Consider the following 17459-nt stretch of genomic DNA (forward strand, 5'->3'; position numbering starts at 1 on the left):
ATTAGGAAAATAAAATGCACAAAATTTAGTTGATTTAGAACACCTAAACATTAGGAAAATAATTAAATGACTATTTTGTCTAATATGAAATTTATTTTTAAAGGGTAAAAAAGGCGAACGACATTTCGCTAAGGGCCTTCGTGCTTTTAATATAGTGTATAGATTAAAGTTTTAATATTAGAATAATTAAATGACTATTTTGTCTAATGTGAAATTAAATTTTAAAGGGCAAAAAAGGCGAACGACATTTCGTTAAGGGCTTTCGTGCTTTTAATATCGTATAGATTTATGAATAGTCTCGGTCCTGATCCGGTTACCTCCAAAAGCCCATGAAGCCCGGGACTGTTTAAGCCCGGCCCACGAAGTCCAGGCCCACATAGGACCGGCCCAGTTAGGACCATTTAGGCCTGGGCCCGGCCCGTTTGCCAGGCTTAGATGTTCAGCATCCCCCACCTACAACCTCAAGGTCGTGGGTTTGAGTCACTAAAGGAGCAATAGCTCCAACAAAGGGAGATCAAAAGGAATCAGAGGCGAGGGGAATAAAAAAAAAAGAAACTAAAGATGGCGCAGCAGAGGCAATATTCGTTTGCATATACAAATGACTTATTACGATATCTTATATATCGAAACATATCGAAACCAATTTCCAGTACCAACAAGGGTTGTGGTGGATTGTTAAGTACTCATTTATCTTTAACCAGAGGTTTCGAGTTCGAGTGTCCCTGGGTATGGAGTCACCTTTGTTAGAGAGCGCTTACCCCTAATGTAGAACTTCCCGGCGCGAATTCGAATTTAATCCTCTCCAATGTGGATCCTGGATACCTGGTGGGAAAAAAAAATTACCAATTTCCAGTAACTAAATTTTTAGGCTGAGCGAATACATTTGCATATGATGACTCCATACCACAATATTAAATCGTTTCCTATCTCTTCCTCATCTTTATCGTTTATATGAGTTGGATTCTTCTTCTCAAACCTATATTGACAGCTTTTTCATATTTAATTTTGTATTACTACTTATTATCAACAACAAGCAGCTGCAACCATTTTTTAGGAAAGTTGTACTCCTAATATAATTAGGAACGTAAAATAAATTAGGAAACATTTGTCTTTCTTGTGCGCAAAGCTATTTTTTAATATTTGAACCAAACGTCACCTTAATAAAATAGGAAAATAAAATTAATAAAAGCTAGATTTCCCAATTCTAGTCATTCAAGGAAAAACCAAAAGAAAACATGACACAATTCCTATTCCTACTCACCATAGGAAAACCAAAATTCTCTTCCTATAAATTCAGTTGCAACGTCTCAAAGTTCCTCACTTTTTCATTCAACAAAAATCAATCTCCTTTTCTTCGTAAAATCACAATGTCTCCAATTACCAAAACACACAGTGATTTAAAGAAACACCAATCAAGAATAACAATGCTTTTAAAAGCATCAAACACAATAGCATTCAAGAAACAAGAAACAAGAAAAATACCATTTCAAAAGGGAGATGAAGTTGAAATAGCAAGTCATGAATATGGTTTCATTGGTTCTTACTACACAGCAACTATTGTTTCTTTTGTTGGTGATTATCATTATAAAGTCAAGTACAAAACTCTATTAACAGATGATAATTCTGCGCCATTAGAGGAGATTGTTACTGTCGGCGAAGTCCGTCCAACGCCACCTGAAAAACAAGAAAATTTGCCGGAAAATAATTTTTGTTTGTATGATATGGTTGATGCATTTGATAATGATGGTTGGTGGTTTGGATTTATAACTGGAAAAATTGGAGGAAATTATTATGTTTATTTCCCTACAACTGCTGATAAAGTTGCATATCCTCCTGAAGTTTTGAGATTTCATCAAGAATGGTCCAATGGCAAGTGGAAAAAGGAAGGAGTTTTTGACTTATACTGATTTTGGTTTCAAGAGATTAACTCTCTTTTCAAGAAAAAAAATAGTGTTTATAGGGGAAATATTCATTTATTTGTATTCGTTTAGCCGAGTGATTCATTCACCGCAACAAATTTGATTATCAATGACGAACTATTTTGTCATTTAAAAGTCATATTTTGTCACAAAAAATCTTTTGAGACAAAAAATAATTCGTCAATTATTCGTCCCAAAAACACCGTCACCAAAAGTATACAAAGACAATTTGGTGGTTCGTCACTAAATCAAGTTATATTAGGGACGAAAATATTTTTCGTTCCCAAATGCCTAGTATTTGTGACGAACTTGTTCGCCAAAAAAAGTATAAAATATTCGTCGTTAATAGCGTGCTTTTGTCACTAAAAAGATTATCAATGCCGACGAAACTACCTTGTCGCTAACTATTTAGTTTAATTAGTGACAATATCAAATGTCTCTAAAGTTATATATATTTCGTAGTTAAATCAACGTTATTTTGTCATTAAAGACTACCTTTTATGTACAAAAAATATTTCGTCCCTAAATATATAAAATAGTGACAGCTTTGCTTTTACAAGAATAATTTACAATTTGTAGTTGAAAACTATTATGTTGTCACTAAAAATAATATTTCTTTACAAAATTATTTAAAATTAAAATAATCATAAAATACAAATTACTAAAAGGATGATTCTCGGACACATAATATCTTTGTCACTAGAATTCGATGAATATTTGATGACATTAAAATCCGCAGTGCTACTATTTATAAGTAGTATTTATCTAATTTCCCATTTAATTCCAGAATTTATCATTTACTAAATGGAAATAACATAGTAAAAATGGAAGGTAACAACAAAAAATTTCACCGACGATCACATAATTAAGAACTAATACTACATTGAGATAATATTCATTACAAACTCCGTAAACTAAAACACTGAAATAAAATAAAATTTATTCAACAACATGAGGTCGAATCGAAATACAATAATTTTAGTAACTGCTTCCTCAAACACTAATGTAACCACTCGTCTGATAAAGTTGCTCTTGAATAAATTTACACTTTCATGTACCTGTTGAAGAAAAAAACAATTTTAGTACATACTTTTTGATGAACAAGATTTAGCCAAAAAAATGACATATCATATTTTAATTAGTGAAACGAATAATAGAATGACAAATTAGTACTGGTAGAAAGATGCTCACTCGAAGTTAGACAATAAATATTAATTCTTCTTTGACTGCAAATAACCACAAGAATTAAGAAGAAGAGATATAAAATTAAGAGTACTTAATCTCTCAAAAAATAAAGAATAATAGATAAATTTCTTCATACCTCTACAATAAAATTAAATCAATAAGAACTCACAAATACATACACGTAATATGTCATCTGGAGAAACCCAAAATTTTTATTGCCCAACAACTGAAAGAAAAAGAATTCCGTATGAGAGATGCAACAGAAAAAAAAATTGAAGTACAAATAATATTTCTTAACTTAGCTTGAGGATTTGTATCAAAGCAAAGGAGGCATCAGAAGTGGCTTTGCGTCTTAAAATACCCATCACGCGGATTTGATCTTTTATGCTATTAAATCAATAAAAGATATTAGAGAAAATTAAGCATTATTGAATAAGAGGATCTATGTGTGTGAAAGAAAAAAAAATATTAATGAAAGCAATATAGTAGATTTAACTGGTGCAATAATTTGATGGAGAAATGAATGTCACAAAGAATTAAGTGAGGAATGAAGGAGAATTGAGAAATGGGAGGCGGCACTACTCAACTAACATTGTGTTTGGATGGTTGTTTCCGGTTGTATTGTATTGTATTGTTACCTCACATACAATGTTTGTTTTGATTGTTTATATAAAACTGATTGTATCGTATTGTTTAATCCATTGTTCCAAAACAATGAAAACCCCCATTTTATGAAACAACCAAATCCGTGTGGTGGGATTGTTTCGTATTTTCCTTTCCGATTATGCCCACACTTATTATTCTATATTTAAATTTTACCCTTTACCCTATTATTTATATTATATTCACCATAATAAGTACTTTGTCTCATCTTGTTTCTGTCGTGCAAGTCAACAAACGGTATCGTCTCTTTCCAGTTTCCAACCAACTTTTTACAGGTTAGGTCTCTTTCCAACGACGGTATCCTCTCTTTCATCTATTTTCGTTGAGTGGAGTCATTGTAGTCAATTCACTTTTGTAAACATATGAAATATAAATATCGACGGCTATGAATTATAGTAATATTTTTGTTGCATCATTACTCTTATTACGTTACTTTCCTTACATTGAACTACTTTATGTATTTGTCTTCTTGTTATCACTTTCATATCATTATGTATTTGTATAATTTACATCACTTTCATATCATTTTATGTTGAACTACTTCAGATTGCTAATGGGGTGTATTTGTCTGCTTGTTTTTTCTGTCAATTATTTGGTATTACTGCTGTCACTTTGTTGAATCTTTTCAGTATTTTTTCTGGTTAGTTCATCTATGATATTGGTTAATGTATCTCACTTAATTTTATTATAGATGGCTGATCGGAATAATCAAAATAATAGACAGATATTGGAACAAGTGAGCTCTTTAGCTACATATGTTGCTTGCTTAGTAGCTATTTGGTTTTGGACTTATGTACGTGAAATTGAAAATGACCGACGTACGATCACACATGATATACGACTGGAAACTGAACAAGTTAGACATGAATTATTGAGTCATTTATTCTCAACTGAACTTTGTCATAATATTATTAGAATGACCCCTTTAGCTTTTACCGATTTATGTGAGATGTTAGTTAGAGAGGGTGATCTTAGACCAACACTTCAAGCTACAGTTGAAGAGCAAGTTGCAAAAACACTTTACCTGTTAGCGCATAAAACGACAAATCGCGAGTTAGCTTTTATCTTTCGACGATCTGGGGAGTCGGTTAGTCGTCATTTTCATATTGTCCTACGAGCGATCTTGGGGTTATATGAAAAATTAATTAAACAACCTGATGGCTCTCAAGTTCCTTCTGAAATTGCCAGCAGCCCAAGATTCTACCCATATTTTAAGGTGAACACAAATACAATTTTATTGAACTTTTAGCTAAATTCAAGGTTGATTGCATATAATTTATTATAATAATGTCAGGATTGTATTGGTGCCATTGATGGAACACATATACGTGTTAAAGTTTCACAACGTGAAGCACCTAGATACCGTGGAAGAAAATATTATTCAACACAAAATGTATTGGCTGCATGCACATTTGATTTAAAATTCATATATGTGTTAGCTGGTTGGGAAGAGACGGCATCTGATTCAAGAATCATGAAAGAAGCGTTAAATAGACAAGACCCGCTAAAACTTTCAGAAGGTAAATATTTTATATATTTATATAGGGAAAGTTAGATGTGATAAATAAATAATTAAAGTTTTTACTTTTTATCTTTAGGAAAATACTACCTTGTTGATGCTGGATTGATGTTGAGAAGTGGACTTATTACGCCTTATCGTGGGGAGCGATATCACTTGAAAGAGTATTCAAGAAATCCACCTCGAAATCCTCGTGAATTATTTAATCTGCGATACGCATCTTTGCGTAATGCTATTGAACGAGCTTTTGGAGTTCTTAAAAAGAGATTTCCTATAATTTCTAGTTCAACTGAACCGTCATATGGTGTTGAAACTCAAAAGCTTATTATTTTTTCATGTTGTATTTTGCACAACTACTTAAGAAGTGCAGATCCAAATGATGAGTTACTTGCACAAGTTGATGCGGAGCTTATGAATGATAATGATGTGCATGAAGAACCACCAAATCCTAGGGAAAGTAGTGAGGAGTTTAGAAAGGGGGAGTTGATTAGAGATGGCATAGCAGCTGACATGTGGGCTAATTATCAAGTTTAATCTTCTAGGAGAAAAAAAGTCAACAAATTTTTTCGTGTTTATTTATTTGATGTTGTTTGAAATTAATTTTGGCTATTGTTTAAATAAAATGTATTATGTACTATGCATTTATTTTATTTCATTTGGGCATTTATTTTATTTTATGTCTGCTTAATTTTTCATTAAGTCTTATGAATATCTCTTAATTATGTAGTTATCAATATGCCGAAAAAGTCAAAGGCATCCTCAAGCGACACAAATCTTTCAGATAACACTGTTTGTATTTGGTCAAATGTTATGGATGATGCCTTAATTGATGCATTTTATCATGAGCACACACTTGGAAACAGGGTTGGTGGAACTTTTATTCCACACGCGATTGATAATATAGTGAAAGAGATGCAATCAAAATTTCCAGATAAAGTTTTTAAGAAGGAGAGAGTTCACAACCGAATGAGAAATATTAAAATAAAATTTAGCAAGTGTTATGACACCTTTCAAAATGGGATGAGCGGGTTTGCATGGGATTCCAACACAAATATGTGGAATGCTGAATCTGAAGTATGGGATCAATTGATACAGGTACATTAATTTTTAGCAGTTTTGTTCTTTCGCATAATCCACGATGATAACTTCAGTTCTTGTATTATCATTAACAAACTGGATTATGATCTATGTTTATGCAATAAAACATGTTTATTTTGGGGTGGTGCGTGGGAGGTAGGGATACCCTCATATCATTCTATAAGTTGCTAATAGAAAAGATGGATATATCCTCAAAAAGATAATATATGGTCAGCTTAACTATTTTATCAAGATATAGAGGATAAATGCATTGTGTTCATGCTCAACTACTAGTTGAGAAGATGTGCTTGCTCTGTTTGAAATGTACAAGAATGAGACTGTTCTAAATAGTTATGGAAAAATCCTTGTTAGGTATCCAGCCTCATTTTTTGCATTATTATATTGTACTTTTTTGTGCAGGCTAAGCCTGAAGCTGCTGAATGGAGAAACAAGCCGATTAGAAATTATGATAAGCTAATTGAGCTATATGGAAGGGATAGAGCTACTGGAAAGCAAGATGAGACTGGAGCAGATATGGTAAAAAGGGGTGCTTGTAATAATTTGAGAAAATCACGTGATAGTCCATTGACTATTGATGAGGTAGATGAACTAATTTTCATGAATGCTGCCTCTTTGGAAAATATCGAGGAACATGGACAACATGAGCAATATCAATCAACTCAGGAAGCACGTAAATCTAATGCATATTCAGAGGTACCGACTTCTAGCAGGAATAAAAAATCTAAACATGATCATCTTGAAGGCATGACTGATATGTTGAGAGGTGGGATGAATAATTTGGCTAATGCAATTAATCGGCTTTCAACTATGCCACCTATTCCTGAGAGTGAGATATGGCAAATGGTACAAGTGTTGGATTTAGAGCCTAGTATGCACATGAAAGCTTATATATTTGTTTGCAAACATGCAGACTTGTGCCGCACACTAATTGGGTGTCCATTGGAAGACCGCAAATTTCTTTTACTAACCTTGATGTCGTCACCTGGCAATTGAGTTAGACTAAATATTTTTTGTGCTTTAGCTATTGAGAATTTTATAGACTTTGACTAGATCGATATGAATTTTATATGTCATGTTGCTAGAAATTTTTACTATATTATGCACTTTAAGTTTGGAATTATTTGAGATATGGAACAATATCATTCCACATCATGTGTTTTCTCTATATTGTGGTTGTTTAGTTATCTTCTACTTGTGTCGTATTAGATCTGGTATATCATTTTTCAAAGAATAGCATTTAGTACTACATATTTTGACAAGTACATGCCATTTAACATGTAAATAGCAAAAAATAATCATAGATATAGATGCTTCGACCTACCATTAGTCTCAAATGTTATACCTCTTTCCAACCTTTAATAAAATAATTGAGGGTATTTTAGTAAACTTAGAAGTACAGTACAGTACAATACAGTCAAGCCAAACAATAAAGATGTTATTTAACAACAGCAAATGATACAGTCTATCCAAACGTTGTATCCATCAAAACGATACAATACAGTACAGTACAATACAATACGATACATTATAAAACTGTGGGGAACAATGATCCAAACATAGTGTAAAAAGAGGGACTAGGGAACACAAAAAAGAAAAGGAGGGAAAATTGCCGCTACGTTTTTCATACAACTTTGAAATAGAATAAAACCGAAAATACCAAAATACAACTTGCCGCTCTTCAATTGTTGTCAATTTATTTTCACTTTAAATTTTTTATGTTATCAAAATACCATAAGATTAATTTTTAGCTGACAAATAAAAACTACTAATTAAAATTTTATTATGTTTATCAACAGTTAAATCAAATTATTTCCATTTATAATGACCAGTACTATGGTTGTTGATTAAAAAATATCGTCAATTTTATAATTGTTATAGTGAAAATAATAAAAAAATTAATTGATTTATTTAATTAAATTAAAGGAATTTTAATTATTTCAAAAAATATATTTTATTGCAAATACACCAACTGTTTATTACAGTTATGCTAATTTTGTCTTGATTTCATATTTATTATTCATATTTATGCTAGGTTTGGGGCTGCATGTCCAAACCTAGGTAGATGGTGATAGGGTTTTTTTGTTATATTTGTAAATATTTTTCCTGGAAATAAAAATTAATTACCAAAAAAAATCATCTTTGGCGCTTAAAATATTTTTCAACACTTGACACTGTAATTTAATTATATGAAATAGTGGAGCTAAAAGTATTGAAGAGCAATTCAAGTGAATCTCATTCGTCGAAAAATTACATTATACAATTATGTTAAAATAATCTCTTTTTACGTGCATATATATATATATATATATGTGTGTGTGTGTGTGTGTGTGTGCGCGTGAATTGTCAAATACCCTTGATAGCTTAGTGTATTCAATCACTATGCTAGTTTACATTTTTCTAAATCCATTTGTTAAATTTTCTGATTTCGCCACTACTTATAATTGCGTTCTATTAGTTACAATATATATTGTTTTTAATTTAATTTGTGAAATTAATATAAAGAACTTGAGATTTTTTTAAGAAAATCTAATTCTTTTCAAATACTATCAACAACAACAACAATAATGTACTCATATTACCACAAGTAAGGTTTAAATAAGGTGGGGTATATATAGACTTTACGTGAATGTCATGACCCGAAATCCTACCCTCGGGAGTCGTGATGGCGCCTACTAATGTGAGCTAGGCAAGACAATCCGTAACAGCTTACTTCATTAACAAATCACTTCTTTTAACGATTATCAGTGATAGCATGAAAACAACGGAATTTAATGAATATACAGAAGACTTAAATTAAAGAAAATGAACAATAATACGGAAATCAACATATGTCTCCACCCAAGAACTGGTGTCACATTACTCACGAACTTCTAAGAGTACTAAATACAACCGTTTGAAAGAAAAATATAAATTGTTTGTCTCGAATACATGAGATAATAGACTGAAATAAAGATAGAGGAGACGCCGGGCATGCGGACGCTTGCAAGGCTACCTCGGTGTCTCACTGGACTGAAAGTTGACTCCCGCTCTACTGCTGTTGTCCAAGACCTGGATCTGTGCAAAAGAGCACAGAGTGTAGTATCAGCACAGCCGACCCCCATGTGCTGGTAAGTGTCTGGCCTAACCCCGGCGAGGTAGTGACGAGGCTAGGACCAAACTCCAGATAAACCTGTGCAGTTATATACTATATGGCGGAAAAGTAAACAGGTAATAAGCAATCAAATCTAGGAAAGGGGAAACATGCTACGAAGGTAGCAGATAAAACAGAATATCAAAGAATAGTAAGGAAACTATAATTTAACTTCTAACACAGATAAAGAGAAATAAGCAACTTTCAGTTTCATCTTGTTGTAGGCGTGCAACCCGATCCCATTTCTCATATCTTGTGGTAGGCGTAACACCCGCTCCCATTTCAGTATATCTTGTGGTAGGCGTACCACCCGCTCTCATTTCAGTATATCTTGTGGTAGGCGTATCACCCGCTCCCATTTCATCATATCTCGTGGTAGGCGTACCACCCGCTCCCATTTCATTATATCTTGTGGTAGGCATACCACCCGCTCCCTTTTACATTTCATCACACAATCACAAGAAATCCTGGCAAGGGAAAACATAAATAATATAATAAATTCACGGCAAGGGAACACAACAATATTATAATTTTTCCGGAAAGGGAACAACAATATTGAATTAGTCATCCCGTCAAGGGAGAATCAGCTATAACCAATCTCAACTCAACTTGTACTCAGTTCAATTTTTGAAAATGCCCAGTCATCGAAGATCATTAAGTAAAGCACCCAAGTGTCATTTAAGAACACAACAACTTTCAATTTAAGACTCACGGTCATGCTTGACACCAACGTATAGATACTCGTCATCATGCCTATACGTCGTACTCAACAAGAAGCAAGTAGCAAGTATGACTCAACTCCTAATCCCTCAAGTTAGGGTTAGACCAAACACTTACCTCGATGCCTTGATCACCACTCAAGTCTCAACTATAGCTTTACCCCTTAATTCCACCACCAATCCACTCGAATCTAGTCACAAGTTACTTAATTACATTAATAAGTGCTAAATGAATCAACCCCAATACATGAAAATGAGTTTTCTAAAGTTTTATCCAAAAGTCAGAAATCACCCCCCGGGCCCACGTGGTCGAAACCCGAGGTCCGGACCGAAACCCGATTACCCATTCCCCCACGAATTCACATTTATAATTTGTTTTGAAATCGGACCTCAAATTAAGGTCCAAATCCCCAATTTAGAAAAACCTAGGTTCTACCCAAAACACCCAATTTCCCCCATGAAAATCTTTGATTTGAAGTTGAAATCATGTTAAAAGATGTGAAGGAGTGAAGAAAATGAGTTAGAAATCACTTACCAACGTTTTGGAGAAGAAAGGTTGTTTGAAAAATCGCCTCTCATGTTTTTGGGGTTTTGAAAAGTGAAAAATAGCTGAAATTCCCATTTATTTATACCCCCATCAGACCCCCAGTGCGGACCGCATCAAATGGACTGCGGCCGCACAGCCTCAACCGCGAACCGCATAAAGGCGACCGCGGCTGTGCTGGCCCCTCCCTGAAGACTTGCAGTTGAGCACCCTGTGCGGACCGCACAAAGGCGACTGCGGCCGCACAGCTTCCACCACGGACCGCACAAAGGCGACCGTGGCCAACGCTGGCCCCTCCGCAGTCGCACGCGATTTATCACGGACCGCACTAGAGGGTTCAGAGACTGTGGATTCCTGAACCTGCAACACCTGACTTTCTAAGCCTAAGGCATCCCAGAACCTACTTGAAACTTACCCGAGCCCTCGAAACTCCAACCCAAGTATACACACAACCTCAAAAACATCCTACGGACATATTCGTGTAATAAAATTACCAAAATAACATCACGAGCATCGAATTAAACCTCGAGATCACTAAAATTTCTCAAAACTCTTTTAAACTTCAAAATTTTCAATTAAGGTCCGGATCGCGTCAAACGATGTCCGTTTTTAACCAAATTTCACAGGAATGACTCAAGTCATATATAAGACATGTACCAAGCGTCGGAACCAAAATACGGGCCCGATACCATTGCTTTCTAATAAGTTTTCATTTCAAATTTCCTTAATCAATTTCTAAAAATAATTTCACTTAAAAATTTATTTCTCGGGCTTGGGACCTCGGAATTCGATTCCGGGCATACGTCCAAGTCCCATATTTTCCTACGGACCCTCCGGGACCGTTGAATCACGGATTCGGGTCCATTTACCCAAAATATTGACCGAAGTCAAGATTATTCCTTTTAACATCAAAACTTAGCATTTGTTTTCCACAGAGTTTCATATTTAAGCTTTCCGACTACGTGCCCGGACTGCGCACGCAATTCGAGGCGACTCTAATGAGATTTTCAAGGCCTCGGAGACACAGAAATCAACTGAAAGCAAGTGATAACCCTTTGGGTCGTCATAGTGAAGTAGAGAGACTATTTCTAATATCACCATACAAGGAAATTAAAGTTTATAAATTTACTAAAAAATCAAATAATAAATACAAGGAAAAATGAGGCTTTTAAAAAATTGATTGTAAGTACAACTTATCCAGCATAGAATGTATTTGTGAATGATTAATAAAATTAATTATAATTTTGTATTAAAATTTGAGCTTTTATAATAATATTAGCTTTTATGTGCATACATTGTGCGTGTATTATTTTATATTTGAATTAAATAAACTTGACACGTTTTGATAAGGAATTAAATTGCGTTCAAAGTTTTTTAAACATCCTCAAAATTCTATATATAAATAAATAAAAGAAACATTCTTAAAATAAACGTAGGTTAAAAAAAAATTCAAGAAGGAATTAGATTGTCCCAATTCCTAAAATGTAACAATAACAAAAAAGGAAAATGCATTTCCGAGAAGGAATCAGATTACTTTAAAAAATTACAGAGAAAGAACCTTTCAAGGAGCAATCATTTTGTCCTCTAGTCCCAAAAAGACACCTAAACTTAAAAGAGAAAATGAAAGTAATATTGCCTTGAAAGAATTTATATTTTTTATATTGTATTAAAAGCACGAAGGTTTTTTAGCGAATTATCGTTCACCTTTTTTACCAACTTTTAAAAATAGAGTTCCCACTAGATAAAATATTCATATAATTATTTTTTTGATTTTTAAGTATATAAAATCTACTAAGTTTTATTTACCAAATCCTTCCTTATTTGCACTGCGTACAAAATTCTAATATTTAGAACTTAAAAATCTATTCAGATTTCACCATTTCAATTAAATACAAAGGTATAATAAACACATAAAATTAGTCATTAACCTAAAAATCTTAACTTTTATGCAAATTACCTTACACATATAAAGAAATTGACGATGGAATAATCATTAAAAGATAATGAATACTTATGTATGCATACTTATATAATTAAATAAAGAAACATATATAAATATTATAGCTATATATGTATATAGGAGTACTGAAATAAAATACGCTCATATACAAATTAAAAAATAGGGAAATATTGCATATGTATAAGAAAATATCAGATTACTTTAGGGCAGAGTGTGTTACTTTATTGTGTAATAAATGTTGAAAATTAGTTAGTATATATATATATATATATATATATATATATATATATATATATATATATATATATATATATATATATATATTATTAGACAATTTATTTGAGTTATATATAATTATAAAATAAAAGTTAGCAAAACTTTTTGAACATAATAAATGTTTTTTCCATTAGCTAGCTCAATAAATAAAGATATCATATACCACAAAAGTTTTCAGATGTCTTATTTGTGATTAAAAAAGGACTTATATCAGAATTTGAAAATTAAAAAATCTTTTGGTCTTCTAGAAATTGTGTTGACCCAAAAGGTCATTACTTGTTTTAAAAGTCCATTCTGTGTTTCCATACATTAAAACCTTCTTTTGTCTCACCTCGACTTGCGTGTGCGGTCCGAGCGTATATCTGGAACGCTTTTATGTGAAAATTGGATAAAATGCTAAATTTGCCTTTAAAATTGAATTTAAGTTGGCTTTGGTCAATATTTTAGGTAAACGGACCCGGACCCATGATTTGACGGTCCCGGTAGGTCCGTAGGAAAATATGGGACTTGGGCGTATGCCCAGAATTGAATTCTGAGAAATGAATTTTTGAAGAAAATTGTTTAACTGAAATTATAAGAGTTTTTGGAAATTTAAAGATGTTTGAATTTGATGGTATCGGACTCGTATTTTGGTTTCGGAGCCCGGTACAGGTCTAATATGGTATTTAAGTTGTGTCTATAAAATTTGGTTAAAAACGGACTTCATATGACGTGAATTGGACCTTCGGTTGTGAAAATTTGAACTTAAGAGGTCTTGAGATTTTTCTAAGATTTCATATTAAATTCTTTGTTAAAGATGTTATTTTGGCGATTTGATCACGCGAATAAATCTGTTAGATGTTTTTAATAAAATATAAAAAGAAACATATTATTTAGAAATATAATTTGATGCAATATTGCAGGCATATATTTTAAATTGATATATAATGTGCAATTTTCTAGAATAAAAATTGTGTTCCCTTCTAATCAAACAAACAATAATCATCTTGCAATATTAAAGTTTAGTAAGACAAAATAAAAAGAAAGGTACATTAATTTGAAACTTAAGGCAAATTCACGGCATAAATTGTTTACTTGAAATTATTCATGTCTTACTTGAAATTAAAACAGTGGATTCGTTTTGCTTTGTAATTTATACTTTCTTCCTTCCGCTTCCGGTTATTAGAGCAGATATGTAATGTGGTACTTAAAATCCCTTTGTAGGGCTAATTGAAATGAAAGGTAACTATTAAAGGTTTATATTATTGTTGGCTTACTTTTTCAAACGTATTTACAACACAAGATAATAGGCAACTAGCTGAAGCTAACCCAACTTATTCTACCAATTTAAATGAACCTAATTACAACTAACACTAAACTGCAGAAGAAAACTCATATGTGTTTGAGACAAAACGACTAACATTCCATGCTAATACAAACAATTTTTTTAGTTTAATATGACATGAACAATTTCGATCCAACTAGTACAACTTCAAGCAAAGGTCTTAATAACGTTAAGAAGTCAAACATTCTGATACATAAACCAGAAAACTAAATCAAGTTTTCAGCTAAACTTTAAGCATGCATCTAATTCGTTTAACAGTTTTCAGCTAAAAAATAGTCCTATAGTTCACATCAGTCCAGTTACACATTCAGCAGACTTTTATATGATATTAGTGAGTGAAGTATCTTAATGTATAAATCAGTAGAAAAGCTAAATCAAACATAAGCTTCAAATCTTCATGTATATTCATGCTTCATGTTTACAGCTTACAAATTGGCAAGGTTACAGCCGTGTACCTGGAAGTTGAAGTATAAACCAAGAAAAATGAGGGGGTCAGTCAAACAGCAACAACAACATCAAATGGCCAATCCAATAGGGTTTAACAACGACAATAGGAGAATTTTCAGAAAACAAATGACACCAGAGAATCCAAGAATCAACCCCAGCAATCAATAAACCCAAGCAGATAACCAATCAACTCAGTCGAACAAACCAGATTCAACTTGAAATCATATTCTTGTACCTTTCAAGCTTCAGTACTCAACAATACCAAGAAAACTTAAGCTATTTTAATCCTAGATGAACTAGAATCAGAAAACTTCCTCAATGGAACGAAAATATATTTTTTCTTGTATGATTCTCTTCCTTTATCTTTTACTCTCTCTTTTTGGGTTGCTCTTCTCCTCTAAGATCTGCCCCCAACTCTGTCCTAAGTCCCTCCACTTATACCCAAACACTGACCTTGCCAGCCTGTAAGAACACTAGGCAGATTTCAGAAACTAATTCTGCCCATGATACTTTTAGCATTCCACTAGAGTATGTTTTTCCCCATTATCCCTTGTCTTTTCCTTATTTAATGTTCAAACAGCTATGGGAAACATATTTTAATCAATCCCTTTTAAGCCTCCCCTTACCATTATATTTTATTCCCCATTAACACTAAACAAATGCATTAGTTTAATGTTACCTTAGCACTTACTGGACAGAACACTTAAACCAACCACTTTTAAACTTTTAAGTCCCAAATTATCCCCTTAAACCCATGTGATTACTATCCTACCCCAATCACTTTAAACCTGTATGAAACCTCAGCTATAGCCAATTTAAGCCTATCAATTGACTAATTAGATACATGAAACTAACTCCCAATCAACAACATTAGGACAATTCAACAAAGGTTAGATTCATATCAGAACAAGCTTAGCAGAAAAAATAAGTAGATTTGAATCATTAAACTTAATCATCAATTGAACTCAAATCAAATCCAATAACATTTCAACCAAGATGGGGATTCAATGATTCAGGACAATAATCAGACTGGACTATTAAGGTCAATAAATTGATTCATACAGATGTATGAGAGTAAGCTATCTATATTGGGAACAAATATAACTCTAAATTAACCTCGAACAAAATGCTGGAACAACAAGTATACTGGCTATGAGCCCTGAGGCTGAAAACACAAAGGTCGGAAGATAAAACAACAACCAATAACTTGAGGAGAACAACTGAACTACAGACATGAATGGGTCAATCGACGAGACCATTTAATTGATTCAACATATGCCAATCGACCAAGATGAGAAAACTGGACCAGAAAAAGGTCCAAAAGATGAGGAGGATTAATTGACAAACGTAGCAATGAAACCTAATTAGGCAAACAACAAACAACAATCAAAAAGAAAAAGGAAAAGAGGAGAAATACCTCAAAATTAGAAGCCCAAATGAACTCTGTTCTCATTGACACTTCGTCTTGAAATTTTGAAGCCAAAACGGACCTTAATCGAGTGTTCTCGACTGAGAACACTCGGCTAAAATCGGTTAATACCTCAAATTTCCCCTTTATTCGGACAAGTTCTAGGTTTTGGCTCTCTAGGGTTCTTCAATAGATTTAAAAATTCGACCAATTCTAGCAAGATTCGAGCCAAAGTAGGGGTGGTTTGGGAACGAGAGAGGTCAGGTGGAGCTGGGGTGTGAACTTGGGACTGGTTGGGTAGGTTTAGGGTTTTACTCGAATCTTCGATTGAAGATTTGAAACAAACCAGGATGATTCAAAGTTAAAGGGGTAGGGATTTGTCTTGAGGGTGGTTAGAAGGTTCAGGGGTGTGAATTTCGTGGTCACCGGCATCGTTGCCGCCGGCTTTCAGGCGAAGGGGTATGAGGACGGCTAGGGTTTCGAGGGTTCGTCTCTGAGGGGTTTGAGAGAGACGATGGGGCGAGGGGGGTTTGGTTTGGGGTGGGGGGGGGGGTATGGTTTGAAGTATATATATAAAGGGGCGGAATGAATCCAGGCCACTCGATCTGATGAGATCAACGGCTTGGATCCATTCATTAATGGAAACGACGTCGCTTCATTTACCTCGAGACCGGATCGGTCTTTGAATGGGAATGGGTCGGGGCATGGGGGCGATTTGCGGCCGTTGGATAAAATGAAATGAACGTCCTGGATCGACAGGCTTGAGACGACGTCGTTTCTTCGATGTTGGGGGTGGACTGGACCGTTCGATCTTAGGAGATCGACGGTCCAGATTGAACGTGACCATACAATGTTGTTTGGTTGGCTTGGTCGATTGGGCCAGATAGGGGTGATTTGGGCTGGTTCTTTTTTGGTGGGTTGGGGGCTTGGGCTTGGGAATTTAATTAAATTGGCCCAGATTTATTTCCTTCCTCTTTTCTTTTCACTTTCCTTTTATTTTCTTCCTAAATTATTTTCTAAAACTATAAACCAAGATAACTTATTAAAAATACTAATTATCTTCTAATAACATTTATCACATATAATTAAATGCCAATTAACAATAAAATCACACAATTCAACATTAAATGCTAAAAAATGCAAAGTACACTATTTTTTATGAATTTTCATTTTCGTAAAACAAGTTACTTAATTAATCCTAAATTGTAAATGCAAATGCAACACATATATTTTTTGTATTTTTCTTAATTAAAGTAAAAAAATGAAT

The 17459-nt window shown here is 33.6% G+C and overlaps 1 protein-coding gene across 1 annotated transcript; it reads left to right on the forward strand.

Annotated features, from left to right (window-relative positions):
* The first annotated feature begins 1424 nt into the window (after positions 1-1424).
* On the forward strand, positions 1425-1907 carry LOC107815863 (protein AGENET DOMAIN (AGD)-CONTAINING P1-like). The gene has a single exon (XM_016641507.2). The coding sequence runs from the start codon at positions 1425-1427 to the stop codon at positions 1905-1907; it is 483 nt and encodes a 160-aa protein (XP_016496993.2).
* Positions 1908-17459: the final 15552 nt, after the last annotated feature.

Source organism: Nicotiana tabacum, chromosome 16, assembly GCF_000715075.1.
Source record: "Nicotiana tabacum cultivar K326 chromosome 16, ASM71507v2, whole genome shotgun sequence".
In the NCBI taxonomy this organism is placed as follows: domain Eukaryota; kingdom Viridiplantae; phylum Streptophyta; class Magnoliopsida; order Solanales; family Solanaceae; genus Nicotiana; species Nicotiana tabacum.